This window comes from Asparagus officinalis, chromosome 1 (assembly GCF_001876935.1).
Source record: "Asparagus officinalis chromosome 1, Aspof.V1, whole genome shotgun sequence".
Lineage (NCBI taxonomy): Eukaryota > Viridiplantae > Streptophyta > Magnoliopsida > Asparagales > Asparagaceae > Asparagus > Asparagus officinalis.
The window spans coordinates 21,189,451-21,205,002 of NC_033794.1; the positions used below are offsets into that span (position 1 = coordinate 21,189,451).

The 15,552-nt window shown below is 36.9% G+C and overlaps 1 protein-coding gene across 2 annotated transcripts; it reads left to right on the top strand.

Annotated features, from left to right (window-relative positions):
* On the top strand, positions 3,530-11,869 carry LOC109821059 (BTB/POZ domain-containing protein At2g30600). 2 transcript variants are annotated; one of them, XM_020387261.1, is made up of 14 exons: positions 3,533-3,680; positions 4,486-4,554; positions 4,746-5,551; positions 5,645-5,974; positions 6,255-6,482; positions 7,350-7,511; positions 8,052-8,264; positions 8,355-8,402; positions 8,495-8,553; positions 8,649-8,781; positions 8,859-8,933; positions 9,019-9,099; positions 11,240-11,308; positions 11,389-11,869. In XM_020387261.1, the coding sequence occupies exons 3-14, from the start codon at positions 4,751-4,753 to the stop codon at positions 11,605-11,607; spliced, it is 2,418 nt and encodes an 805-aa protein (XP_020242850.1). In that variant the 5' UTR covers positions 3,533-3,680; positions 4,486-4,554; positions 4,746-4,750; the 3' UTR covers positions 11,608-11,869. The 2 variants fall into 2 exon arrangements, with proteins under 2 accessions (XP_020242844.1, XP_020242850.1); XM_020387255.1 differs by lacking the exon at positions 4,486-4,554 and having other exon boundaries at positions 3,530-3,680.

The following is a 15,552-nucleotide window of genomic DNA, read 5'->3' on the forward strand; positions in this document are numbered from 1 at the left end:
GAACTTCGCATACAACTGGTGCTCTCGCAAAGTCTGCAATGCCAAACAAAAATGTTGCTCATGCTTAGCCTCTGATTTCGAATAGATGAGGATGTCATCGATGAATACAATCACGAACTAGTCTGGATACGGACAAAAAATCCGGTTCATCAAATCCATGAATTCTGCGTGTGCATTAGTCAGCCCAAATGGCATGACAATGAATTCAAAGGACCCATACCAAATCAAAAATACAGTCTTGGGAATATCCATCTCCCAAACGCGCAACTGGTGATAACCAGATCAAAAATCAATCTTCGAGAAATATTATGCTCCCTGCATCTGGTCAAATAAGTCATCAATTCTCGGTAATGGATACCTATTTTGAATGGTGACTTTTTTCAACCCACGATAATCGATACACAAACGGAGACTACCGTCCTTCTTCTTTACGAAAAGGACCAGTGCTCCCCATGGAGAATGGCTTCGGTGAATAAATTCTTGAGTAATGAGCTCCTCTAACTGAGTCTGTAACTTGGATATAAGGTATATATAGGTTGAAATGGGTTGGGCTTCAGAGATAAGTCAAATGGGTCAGCAACCTATAAATTTCGGCCAATTTCGTTGAACCAGTGTCTGGTCGTGTTGTACCATATGTCTACCCGTCGTCCAGGCATCCAACCCTATGGTCCAGCAGAATCTGACCACGATGGATAAAAAGCCTAATGTTTTGACAAGCTCCGATTGGATTGAAATTTGGATATAAGGTATAAAATGATGAGAGGAACATTTTCTTGAACTGCAGGGTCAAATAGTTGAAATAGTGCAGAATTGACACCGAAACACACATGGGATGAGAAATGATTTGAGAGTGATATCATTATGAAAGTAATAGTATGATACCATCAATAATATAAGTTATTCTTTGACTAATCTAGCAACAAGAAGATACCGAAAACATGTACATATTCGGGGTGTTACAGAATGTATTGACTAAATTTATACCAGTGCATATTCCTTTTGGATATGACATTATGTATTCTAGAGTCTAAATCATCCATTTCATTTTTAATTACCCTCCCAAGTCAGTATGTTAAGTAGCAGAAGCTATATTTTGCTTTGTTGGGACAATGTCCATTCATTCATTTGGTTTGATCAATAGCAATCATTTATATGTATTTAATAAAGTTTCGAGCTGAAATGTGCGGGTCATATATAACTTGCTCGAGCCATAGCTTTTGACTCTATTATTGAAATATATAGCTCTTTTTGAAGGCTTTTGATGCGTTCTACATGATGAAGCTTATATCTATAGGCTAATTCTAAAATCAGCCAGTTGGAAATACCTTTTCTCTGCTGGCTGAAAATTGTCTACCAGCAACACAATTTCTATGATTTCCTTATATATAGAGACGGCTAGATTCTAAATTGGCCAGCTGGGTAATTTCAACTTGCTGGCCCAAAATTTCAACCAGCTGGTTGTTGTGTTTTGGTTGTAGTTTTTTTCTTTCAAAAAAAATATAATTTGAGTGGTTCATTGGTACATCTATATAAACATCTCTAAGGCTATTTTCCTACGAAGATAGGAGTTTTATATCAGAGATTAGAGAGCCCTATTGTGAGAGAGAAAAGGAGAAGGCTTTTTCTATAGTTTGAGGGTGACCTCTTCCACTGTCTCTTCTTAGAGTTTCGATCGCGCGCTTGAAGCAAGCAAATCTATTCTGATCAAGAACCTTCTTGGAGTGTTGCCTTGTACTTCATCATTATCACCATCATTTTTCTAGATCTATTACTCTCATGTTTTGAAGAACGAGTTTGTTAAAAGGGTTGTAAGATCTTTCCAGTACTATTTTAATTGATACCATATTTCTTACTTTCTTTTCTATCGCCGTTGGTAAGAAAATTGGTTTTTGATCTCGTATTCAAGCTCGTGTGAATTGAGGATACTAGCTAGCTAGGGCTAGGGTGCGCACTTGTATGGTATGATTTGTTGCAGAGATGACTAGATTGGATTATGATGCAGAAACTCTCCTTCATACTATATGGAAGGACCTGCTCACAAATATATAAATAAATTTAGCTCCAACCGCTATACACTCCTTGTGTCTTTCTGTAGTTGTTCCGTGATTGATTATTTGCTTTGTTTAGTTTACTTCTCATTATTCCGCTACTATATCTGTGCTAACTAAATAATAAATTCTTTTAAATCGAAAAAATGTAGCATTCATTTTCACACATCTTCTAGCCTTACGTCTAGATCCTAACATGCTTAACATAAAAAATCAGCTTGAAATAGATATAGAGTTAGATAATTATTCTTCACATCGTTATTTTTTGAAATAAAATCATGAAATTGAGTTAGTCCTGAAGGAAACTCCATGTTTTCACCATTACGCCAACAATCAAGGTAAAACTTATTGAAGATTTAATCTGACATAATCCTCGTTAAGTATAAGAGTATTAAATAAAGAGCTCACAAACAAGTATATATTCTATAAGGTCTCTACATTCCCACATCCAACAATTATTCTTTAAAAAAATTATTATCTAAATTTCTTTAAAATAATTCCTCTAGTCAATGATAGCTAAAACTTCTAAGTATATATTTTAAAGTGAGGAAAAATGTTTTTAGCTTCTTTGTATTTTTTGCTCGTAATTATCCCACAATTTCACTTATCATGGATTAGTTTATATCGTAAAAACTAGTATAGTGCACATAAACATACTTATTTTATGTTTTGAAATTATATCGTTGAGTGTCACAACAATATAGATCCTTAAATCGAAAATTAAAAGTTTCTACTATAATAAATAAAATTGTACAATAAAATCATGTAAAAAGATTTTTATAAATAATTACTATATCTTTTATTATTATAATTCAATCATTATTTTTTAAATATTTATAATATATTAAATTGTTATTTAATATTATTTAACATTATACTATCAAATGGTAGAGGACTCAATTAGCTTGCGAGCGGTGCATGGATCGATACCTCACATATCCATTTTTGTTTTTGTTTACGGTCAGGCCCAAGTTCCTATCCTACCGAGATGTACATTTATAGCTTATAATAGTTTTCTAAAATTCATTACATATTTTACCTTAGGGTAAATTTCCTGAACCTCCAAAAACTTTTATTTCTCAAAAAATCTCTCTGAACTTTGGGTACTCTAAAAAACCATCTACACTTTCAAATTTTCCAACGAACCTCCTAAATACGTTAATAATGACATCACTGACTGTTGTTTTTATTGTGCGAAATAAGTGCTCGTTGAATTGTCAACACAGTTTAGGAGGTTTCTGCCAGGCACCCCAAACTCAGGGGTTTAGTTGGTTTAAAAGTTCAGGCGGGTTTGTGCAAAACCCCCAAATTCAGGGGTGGTTTTCTGAAAAATTACTTTCTTTTGGATAGACGCAACAATCCAGCCGAAGTCAGAATAAAAGATACGGGATCCACGCCAGCTCTACGTGGCACACTCCCTCCTGTTGCTGTCTACGTGTCCTTTCTTTTATAATCATAATAATAAAATTTTCTCAACTCCACAAAATCTAAGAAAGAGAGCGAAATAAAATAAATTATATAAAAAAAAAGAGTTAGGAAAGTTGGCTGAGTTCGACAAAGAGATTGTGAATAAAAACAAGAGGTCCCGTGAGTAGAATTCTGCTCTTTTCGTCGATCTGTAGAAAATTTGAGGTGCGTTTTATTCTATTGATCGTTTTTTCCCCTTCAAAGATTGCAATTTTAGGCGGAAATAGAGAAAAATGTCAGATTTTTATCGATGAAACTATGAGATTTACTTTCATTTTAAGATCTAGATGTTTTTTAGCATTTTTTTTTTTGAATATTTGAGGTGGGTTTTGATCCGAAGGTAAAATTTTGGGAAGCAGTTTATTTCCTAATCTTCCTTTGATGTGTAGGTCACTAGTAAAGAAATCTGAGATGGGTTTCTGCTTGTATCTAATTCACTGTCAATATATGAGATTTTATTGTTGATTTACTATTACTGTTAGCTTATAAAAATTCAAATCCTAAGCGCTTATCACATTCACTGCATAATAACACCTTAGGCCACTCTATCACCTTTATTGCATGATAATTTTTAAATTGTGAGAAAGTAAGCATCATAAAATGAGAATAAGTGAGCGAAACTCTACAGAAGAAAATGTAAAATCTTGTCTTTTCCAGAGATTTTTCACAGTGGTCTGGACTCCCCATCATAAGTTTTGGTGGGAAACAAGTTATAAGGGGAAAAGAAATCTGATATGTTGTTCATATGTGGTGTTATTTTGCTGGATGCTCCACTTGTAGTGCATCTTTATGCCCCATTTTCTTTTAAAATGTAAAAGAAATAAATGTGACATTTTGGTGGTCCTAGTTTATCTACATTTATTATGTTTGAATTGTATTGGCCTCTACCTATGGATATTTTTGTTTACTGATTGTGACAGGATGAGATCTATTTTGTCCTTTTGAATCTTTAAATTTGTTTTGCTCATAGGAAGTTTACACCATCCTTCAATAGCACTTGCAGCTGCTTTGATTACTCTATATTCACTCTATTTTGCATGTAAGTAGTAATTCTACTCTTATATTTTCTAATCATTGATCTTCTAGTAATTTTATCCATTATTTTCAGATTATTTGGTTGTTCTTGCTTAGTCCTAGTTCTTTGATACAGTTTCATTGCTTGTGACTTGTGCTGCATTTTTTTGCTTGCTTATTTAGCTGAAGTTTATATTGGTTTTGTGGTTCTTTAAGGAAAAATGGGAGTGGAGAAAGAGAAGAAGCTTCTTACAGTGGCTCCTTTCGAGTGTGCATGGTGTGAGGAACTTAGATTTAGGGAAGCTGGCCGTGGTTGCATCGCCTTTGAGGCTTTCGCTCAGAATGATGTCACTTTGGTGTTCAGAGAGCAAGTTGGAAGCCAATACTACCATTACAAAATGGACAATAGCCCAAACTATACCATCATATTAGGAAGTCACAGAAACCGAAGGTTGAAGATTGAAGTAGACGGAAAGACTGTAGTCGATGTGGCGGGTATTGGTCTCTGTTGTTCTTCGTCATTCCAGAGCTATTGGATAAGTATATATGATGGATTGATTAGTATAGGGAAAGGAAAGCATCCGTTTCAGAACATTGTGTTTCAATGGCTAGATGAGAATCCCAATTGTAGTGTTCAGTATGTTGGCTTAAGTAGTTGGGATAAACACGTGGGATATAGAAATATCAATGTCCTGTCCCTGACCCAAAATCATACAACTCTATGGAATCATCTTGATTACAAAGAGTATGAGGCAGAGACCGATGGGGAGATTGAGGGGGATAATGTGATTGATGGCTGTGGAAATTGGGGTCTTAAGAATTTCCTCGAGAATTGGGATCTTTCTGATGTATTATTCGTTGTTGGAACCGAAAGAAAAGTGGTTCCTGCTCATAAAATTATTTTGGCTGCTTCCGGAGAATTTTCATTTAGATCTTCTGATGAGAACATTATCCATCTGCCTTCAATAAGTTATCCAGTTCTTCATGCATTTTTGGAGTATATTTACACTGGCCAAACCCAAGTGAGTTCTTTAGCCTTCACTCTCATTGAATTCTGAAAATCACCAGGTTTCACATGCATATCTGTTTGAAATAACATTCTTTTGTGGGTTTAGATTGCAGAGTCGCAACTTGCTTGTCTGCGGGATTTGGGCACACACTTTCAAGTGTCTCCATTGGTCAAGCAGTGTGAAGAAATAATTGATCGGTTTAAGACAAACAAGAAATTATTTGATTCCGGTAAAAAAGTGGAAATCATGAGCAGGATCTACCACGAGTGGCAATCTGGTATTTATCCTGGTACATCCCCCGCAGTGGTGAGCAATCTTAAGAAATTCCTTGCAACTGGTGAGCACAGTGATGCAAACATTTACATTGAGGGGCGAGGTCTTGTTGCCCGTTCTCACAAAGTTGTTCTTAGTTTATGGAGTGCTCCATTTGCGAAGGTTAGTCTCTCTCTCTCTCTCTCTCTCTCTCTCTCTCTCTCTCTCTCTCTCTCTCATTGGATGGGTTTTACTTTTTCTAGTTCAAAAGTGCAAGGAAATGATGATATCATAAGAGGTTGGGCTTCTCTCTCCCTTTCTGGGTTATCATTGTTTTTCTTGTTCTATTAGTGAAACAGAGTAGCTCACTTAAGAGCCTGAGGCATCTAAATTCAGCAAGTTATCACTTCTTCTTAACTTTGTTCTCACTTATTTATTCTCTTTTTGGCTGTTTGAAATGCAGATGTTCACAAACGGAATGGTTGAGAGTAGCTGCTCAGATATTTCATTCACTGACGTGCCTGCAGAAGCTTTTGTAGTCATGCTTCAGTTCATGTATAGTGGGGTTTTAGAAATGAACCAAGGAGAAATGGCTTCTTTGCTGATACCACTGCTTGTATTAGCTGATCAATTTGGGGTTATGTTCCTTCAACAAGAGTGCTGCAAATACCTTTTGGAATTCCTCTCAGAGGTAACTTAAGCGTTGGACTGATTCTCCAGCTAACCTGTTTACTTGCTCATGAAATGTTTACATTTTCCATTTTAAGTTTCGAATGGTTGTCCTTGGAGTGGCTTAGAAGTACTCAGTGGTGATTTGCTTGTACATTTGATTATATGAAGTACATCAAATTTTTCATTTTGAATGTTGGGCACCAAGGAGTTGATGAAAGATCTTTCTCTTTCTTAGCTCCTCAAACATCACTAATGAAATTTCCTTGTGTCTGCGTAAAGTCTGTGTCAGCCATAGATATGTTGGTTTTAGATGCAATATTCCCTTGGGTTTCCAAAATTAGCTGCCTTCTTATAAATATTTTACGGAAGTAATATGTCTAAATTATCATTATTTTCTGTAATCTACAATATTTATATGAGACCCCTTTCTCTCTCTTTTCTTATCCCTTTAAGCCACTGAGACCTTTATTAGCCATAGAGATGCAGGTCCTAGACTCAAGGTTCCTGGAACAAAATACATTAGCTGCTCCCAGAATAAATTGATGATAATTTTTTTTCATTATTTTGAAGGGACAGTGTGCGCTCGCTCGCGTGATTTTCTTTTTGTTTCATTACTTTCTTTATTGAGTTGGTATTTCTAAGTGCAGTATTGCTGCATCGACAACATTCATGTCTGTGTTGAAGGATTTCTGGTGGGAGCAGTAGAATAAGTGCCACATGGTGAAGAATACAAAATATTAATACATTTCATACATATATGCAGGGTTGCGTCATAGTGGAAGAAGATCAACAATCTTGTATTTTGCAAATTTAATGGACAAGGCTTCAGAAGATTTTGGAGAACTTGTAGGTGTGATTGAGACTAACATGTCAAAGTTTGTTGCAGGATACAGTCTGTCCTATTTTACAAGCTGTTTCGTCAGTTCCATCATGTAAACTTCTTGAAGAAACTTGCAAGAGGAAATTTTCAATGCACTTTGATTATTGCACAACTGCCAGTACCGATTTCGTCTTGTTAGATGAGGCGATTTTCAAGGATATACTTCAGGCAAGTTCAGCTATCCATGTTGGGTAGCTTGTTTCACTTGTCAATTTTACACTGAAACTTCTGTAATTTTATTCCCTAAGACACTGTCTACCAAAGTTAGGAGCCGGAAAACTATAAATTTTAATATATATTAGAAACATTATGGGGTGGCAGTTCATTCTACTAAATGAGTTACCAAGATGTAGGCTAATGGGGAGGCCAGCTGCAAATGTGCTTGAAGAAAAGATGCTTTAGCCCATTTTCATCTACTGCCAGTCCTTTTTTCTTCTTCAGTCCCCTTGTGGAAAAATTTGGGTCACTGAAATTTCTGAAATGCTGAGTTTCAATCATCTTCTTTCTAGTTTCAGAAAGATGTTAACTAGAAGCTGCAAGATGTCTCCTAGGTTCCATTTGCTAGATAGTTGACGGCTATTTAATTCTCTATATTCATTACTGACTGTGTTAAGATTTACGGGGTCGTGAAAGTTGTTATTAAGTCCATAAAAAAAGGCTTTGGTAGTTAATGCCGACAAATGGTTACTCCAGTAACGTCTTTTGCAGCATGCTGACATGACTGTGACCTCAGAAGAAAAAGTTCTTGATGCAATTTTAATGTGGTGCATGCAAGCCTCTGATATCTGTAGCTGGACTGCAGTCAATGAGCTCTTGAATTCTCTAACACCTGAACAGATTTTCAGAGAGAAGCTTCCATCTCTCGACACTTTTCTACCTTTTGTACGCTTTCCACTAATGCCATCCTATTTGCTTCAAAAGGTAATGCACATGCAAGATTCATCTGAAAACTGCACATGCCTCTATTGGATACATGTGCAATAACAATGGATATCACTTGTGTCTCTGCAGCTGGAAAAGAGCAAACTGAGCAGCAAGATTTCTGTATTTGGGCAGCTTGTGAGTTAGCTGAAGGAAGAGAATCCTTTTAATGGTTTCTATGTACATTATTTTATGTTAAATTACTTTCTTTTTTAATCATGATGTGACAGGTAGCAGAAGCAATTCAGTATTCGGGTATTAAAGTGATAATGCCAGCAACCAATCAGAAGTGAGATTTACTTGCAATTTATTCACATAATGTTTGTTATGTTTTGAAGCATTGACTTACTAGCAGTTTTGAATTTGGTGTGATTAAACGTTTAGTGTGAGGTTTCAACATCGACGTTCAAGCTTTAGAGATCTCCAATATATATGTGATGGGGATAAAAATGGAGTTATTTACTATGCTGGGACATCCTATGGGGAGCATCAGTGGGTGAATCCGGTTTTAGCGAAGGTGAGCTTACTCTAGTGATACTAAACCATTTATTTGTTACTTTACTTTTCAGTAATTTTTTAATTTTATTGCTTCAGAAAATTAATGTGACTGCAAGTAGCCCTGCTTCCAGATTTACTGACCCAAAGGCAATGGTGTCAAGAGCATACCAGGTGTGGAAAATGAATATCATTAGGATAGTTCTCCGAGTTGTGCTTTGTGTAGCATAATTATAACGGACTGTTATGTGTTTTTTAGGCTACCTCTTTTGCTGGCCCTCGGAGAGAAAATGGCCAGAGCTGTGCTTGGTGGATGGTTGACATCGGGCAAGATCACCAGGTTTGTATTTGTCCACAAGTTTCCAGTTATTGCAATCCTACTCAAATCTGTTGAAATATCCTTGTGAGACGCTTTCTAGACTGTTCATTAACTGATATTCAGGGAAAGTCGATTTTAGCTATTGTAATTGGATACAGGCATGAGTTTTTAGCTATGCAGGGAGGCAGTTTCATATAGACCTATTTTGAATATAAAAAATGCATTTTCACTAAAAGTGAGAAATTAACAAGAGATGAGGTATTCTTCAGTCAAAGTCCCACACCCGTTGTCATGAAAGCGTCTTAAGTGCCTGTCATCATGAAAGCTTCCTCAAGTTCCATACACAGAACTATTATACTTTGAAATGTGTCATCACTGAGTGTTCTGTATCTGGTAGTATAAAATCTAAGATTAGCGTATCAATTTTCAAATTTCCAAGTAAAAATGCATCCACTATTATTTATTGGGGACATAATTGAGAAGATATTATGAAATGTGTATAAAAATTTATGATATAAATATGGATGTCAAATACTGATGTATAATGTTACTAATTTAGAAGTAATAAAACTGATGGACGACAATATATGATTATATTGCAAGCTCATCTTCTGTTGTGGTTTTATTAATAATAATTTTTCAATTGGGCTTGAAATGTATTTAGAAACCTTAAAAAATCACCCTAAAAGGTAGTTTTTAAGAGGTAGGGGGTCCAAATCTTTTACAAACCCAGACTTGATTCTCAATTTAGTCATGTGGGACTAAAGAACCCTGACAACTACCAGTCCACCACACTTTCGCAGCCTCAGCATCAATGTGGGCTGGCTGCGCGTACTTTAATCCGTGCTAGCACTGTATTACCGGTTTTACCGCTTTGAATTGGCTTAAACACCAAGTTGGTCCCTGTACTAGGGTTTCATAATCAAATTGGTCCTTGTACCTTTTATTTTCTTAACATAGTACTTTTATTTTCTCTACATAGTAGTACTTTTCTTTTCTCTACATAGTACTTATATCCCTTGTAAGATATAAAGTTAGTCCATTTTTAACTCTCCGTTAAAAGTTAAGTAATACTTGAAAGGACATTATTACCTCACCTCTACAAACCCATCAATTTCCAGAACTCCCTCCAAACCAACTTCGCACTTACACCCATCCTCTGCCCCCCATACGCCTCAACCACCTCTCCCCAATTGCGGATGCTCCTGGACCCTACCATCGGCATCTTCACCTCTGACCAATACAACATTTTTCCATTAAAACACCAACAATAATAACACTTCCATATTCAATTGGAATCCAAATTGGACGAGATGCACACTTCCTCTTTCTCCAATCCACGCTAAAACCATCAATAGTCACCTCCTTCCTTACTGTGATATAATAATCTAATCTGTAACATTCTCTCAACACCCAGGTCTTCTCCTCTCCAATCAAATACAGGGACATAGACCCAACTTCTTCACAAACCAAATCCTCAAGGGTCTCATAACCAAACCAAACCTTTGAAGAAAAGAATACCTCTTACAGAGATGACCAACTTCCAGAAACAGTAAAACACCTCCAATCAAAACCCGCAAGTAAAAAATTTTGCTGGTGGGGGGATGAAGAAAAGAATATCTCTTGCAGAGATGACCAACTAGAAACAGTAAAACTCCTCCAATCAAAACCCCGCAAGCAAGAATTTTGCTAGTGGTGGGTGAAGACGCTGGTAATGGGGTCGGGGAGCATTCAGATTTGAGGAGAGGTGGTTGAGGGGTCCGGGGTGCACAGTAAGGGTATGGGCGTGAAGTTGGTTTGGAGTGAGTTCCGGGAATTGTTGGGTTTGGAGAGGTGAGGGTAATAATGTCCTTTTAAGTATTAGCTAACGGAACTTTTAACAAAGTGTTAAAAAAGGATTAACTTTATATCTTACAATGGGATGGGTACAGAAGAGTAAGTTCAGAAAATAAAAAGTACTAGCACCAATTTGAGTACGAGGCTCTAGTACAAGGACCAATTTGGCCTTCTAGCTTTTTGACTTTATACTAAGTGGTATTGGGCAAGCACTACAATTCAATTCTGACATTAGGACTGCTTGTATTCTTTGCAAATGAGGAAAACATGGACTGCACTTGTACAATGAGCTTACTATAGATAATTTCCTTCTTTCTAAACGCAGCTGATGTGCAATTATTACACTCTGAGACAAGACGGCTCCACTGCATTTCCTAGATCATGGGCCTTCCAGGTAAGTTGGAAATTATAAAACTTAGGATGAAAAATCAATTAATGATCGGCAATTATACATCACATATTCCTTTATATTAGGGATCCATGGACGCCGAGAACTGGAGCGACTTAAGAGTACACAAGAATGACCAGACGATATGTAGGCCCGGGCAGTTTGCATCTTGGCCCGTGAACGGCCCAACTTCACTGCTTCCTTTCAGATTCTTCCGAGTGATATTGACCGGTCCGGCAGCGAGCGATGCGAACTTGTGGAACTTTTGTATTTGCTTCATTGAACTCTATGGTTACTTCCACTGATGAAGTACCTGGGGCAATGTGGTGATGAGTTGGTCACTGATGACCGAGGTATTGTATAATTTCATAGTTGAGTGAGCCAATAAGTCCTCAGTAAAGATGGTTCTTGCAATATCTAATCCCATGTTCGTGTTGATTGTAAGAACGCTCTGATGACAATCTTTGTAAGTTTTGAGTTGCTATCACCTCCAAAAGTTATGTTTGGCTATTTTTTGTTAGGTTGGGTTATTTAATTTGTGGGAGCTCCATGTTCTCCTGCTTGTTTGTTCTTGGCTTTAAATTTTGTGGGAACTCCATGTTCTCCTGCTTGTATTATCTCAAGTTTACCGAGTGCAGAAGTTTTAAGGGTTAATTGCAAACAGACCCCTGTAGTATCATCCAATTGTGAATAGATCAAATTTTGTAAAACGACTCTTTTTTAGGGTCTGTTCGTTTGCCCCAAAAAAACATGGAAAACAGGGAATTGAAAACAAATCAGACTGCCACATAGGATCAAGGTTTCGGATGATTTCCATTTCACCTGTTCGTTATACAAGCTGATTTAGAGAAATGTGGCCTTGAAATTGGGTTCCACGTTGGAGTTTGGGAAATGGTGTTTTCAGCTGCATTTGGCGTGAAAACAGCTGAAATCTCATTATACGCCCATTAAAATAATCGCACGGGTGTTTTTCAAGGCGGGGGGAGAGAAAACTGGGAAATGCTTAGGGTTCCCTTCACCGCCTCTTCGTTCTCTTCATTCTTCCCCATTGCTCCGCCTCTTGCCGTCTCCAATGCTCTGTCTCTAATTTTTTTCAAGGCGGGGGGAGAGAAAACTGGGAAATAAGCCCTCAACGACCATTCATGGGTTGTTTGTGTTATCTTAGCCAGATCTAGCAGCAACGGTGGTTTTATTGGGTGATTTCTACTTCTTATCTTCTTCCACTTGAGCGGTGTAGTCAGATCTACACCTGATCTGGTAGATTTAGTCCTTGAAGGGGGGTTCCATCAACTTCAACTGCTTGAGGTTCGATCCAATTTTTCCTTAAGGTATCCCTTCATCAGAGAGCAAATTTGTTATAAATAGGTAACATGCATCAAATTTTAAGAGTTTAAAAATTAACCTTGTGATTTATGGGGGTTTTTTCGTTCATTGCAACTGCATCTTTTAAGAGATTTATTCCTTTTACTAGTCATCCTTTATCTCTAATTCACGCACTTCCTTAAACCCTTGTTTTAGATCAGCTTTTTAAGCATATCAAAGGAACTATTAATCGAATTTTTCTGATCTTATATCCTAACCATAACCTGAGCATGTCTATTTCCAATATCTGAAAGCTTGTATTAAATAAGATAATTTTAATTAATTGTGAATTTTTCAAGTCTGTCTTTAAACTGTAGTCATTATTTAGTCTTCAGTTTGCGATAAGGAGCCACCTTCTGATCATGTCTTTAATTAATGTGTTGCATAATACCAAGTTATTCACGGGTGTTTAATAAAATTATCTGCTGTGTAAGAGTGACGTTGAACATATCTGATGATCAGTTATTCAAAAGATGGTTTCTTTCGTAGAAATATGTTCTCCAAAGATGGTTAATCACTTGTTTCTCTCTCTAATTTTGTTCAAATCACAGAAGTTATTCACTTGTGTAATCTTGACTGGTTATTTAAAAGTCCACAGCCCTACAACAAATATAATGAGAATGATAGTGAAAAGTTTGTTTTGATTTTTATTTACATATTTTAACTGCGGCTTAAATATTGTAGATGGATGGTGATTATGATGATGAAGAGGTTGTTAAAAGAATTTGTGTTGGGGCTTCATTTTCAGTCATGGTAATAAATTTCACATTTTTTAGGAGAATTAAATGTCGCCGTAGATCAATACGGTCTGGACCAAGTGATGAGAAATTAAGGAGGGAAAAGACTAGGGCTGATTTGATGAGACGTATATTTCACGGTTATAGTGATAGCTGTCAAAACTTTGTTAGAATGCGCCCGGGTGTATTTATGAAACTAGCAACGTTAATGAGGAATCAACAACTCTTAAAGGACTCAAGGCATGTAACATTAGAGGAGCAACTTGCCATAACTTTGAATATTTTGGGACATAAATCCAAAAATCGTACGATGAGAACACAATTCATAAGATCAGGGGATACAGTCAGTAAATACTTCAATGGAGTATTGCAAGTTATTTCGTGCATACAAGGCCGATTTATGAAACAAGCACCGAATGAAGTACCTCAAGAGATCCTAAGCAACCCATCATTTTATCCATTTTTCAAGGTATATCATCCACTCTACCATTTTTCCAAAACAATTCTCTAAACAAATCATAAATTACTTTAACATAGTAAGTTGTACTCCATAGGATTGCGTAGGTATGATAGATGGGACACATGTGGATGCTATGCTACCTGCTACACTTGTTTCGCGTTTCAGAGGGCGCAAAGGTGTCACACAAAATATTCTTGCGGCTTGTACACCAAACAAACTGTTCACTTATGTTTTAGCTGGGTGGGAGGGGTCGGCTAACGACTATAGAATCCTTCAAGATGCTCTGTCTAGACCACAACCATATGGCTTACGGGTGTACACTGGTAAAATTCTTGTTAACTCAAATTGTGATTCCTCACTAATTATTACATTATACAAATCTTATTAAAATACCGTGTAATATGTAGGAAAATATTACTTGTGTGATGCGGGCTACACAACCCAGCCGGGTTTCATATCCCCATATCGTGGTGTTCGTTATCATCTAAAGGAATTTACGGGAAGAACACCTCAAAATAGGAGGGAGCTATTCAATCTTAGACATTCATCTTTGAGGTCAAAGATTGAAGCTACCTTTGGTATATTGAAGAATCGTTTCAAGATTCTCACCGCAAAACCCAACTACCCTTTCCCCGCACAAGTTGACATTGTTCTGGCGTGCACGGTTCTCCATAACTACATTGCAACAGTTGATCCCGAGGATGAATTGCTCAATGAGACCATTGACATTGAAGAGGAGGACGTCGAAGAGGAAAATTAATGACGAAACCAACGTTATGAATTTCACGCAGTCCCAAACAGTAAGAGAACAAAACGCCTCAAAGGATGAGTGGAGGTCTCATAGAGATCAAATGGCATTGGACATGTGGATTGATTATTGTAGTAAATATCGGCATGGTGACACTCACGAGTCTGCCTTGTGATTTGCTACTGTAGTCCTGAGGTTTTTATAAGTATTTTATGTTAGTTGGTCGTGTAACTTATTAATGATGTCATCATGCAGACTATAATACTGTTGTGCGACTTTATCTATTTATGATTCACTTAGTTTCTGTTGCTGTCCTATCATTTGCAGGGTAGTCATATGTTTGTTATTTATCAGTTTGGGGCAACAGATTACATTGTTCTTATCCCACTATCAATTTTTTTACCAGGCAAGATTACAACTATTATTTGCTTGCTATGCCATTTGTGGTCAGTAATGAAATGGGTAATATATTATATGCTAGCTTTCTTGCTACATGTTTGTAATGTCATCTATTACATATGAGATCAGTAATTGTCTGATGTTGTTATCTGATCTGTTGCAATCATTGGATAGTTTCCACTTTGTCATTACTTGTTATGACTCACATATGACTTTTTTACAACTGAATTTGTTGAAATATAGGAAATGGGTGAAAAATCATCCTCCGAACAGAATAATTTGGGCAAAGAGGTGACTTTCACTCACTCCCCAAATTCAATAGCCCCAGCAACATCTCATGTGTTCCCTGCAAGCATTGGCTTTCCTCACAGTGTCAATCCCATGTTCCAGTCATCCTCGCCCTTTGTGCAATCACCGTCAGGTTTTTCAAATGTGCCTCACTACGATGGTAACTTTTTCCCTATGCATCACCCCATTTCATCTTACATGCACATGCTCAGTAGTCCACCACCTTTGCCACAAACTTTTCAAAGCTCCAATTCAT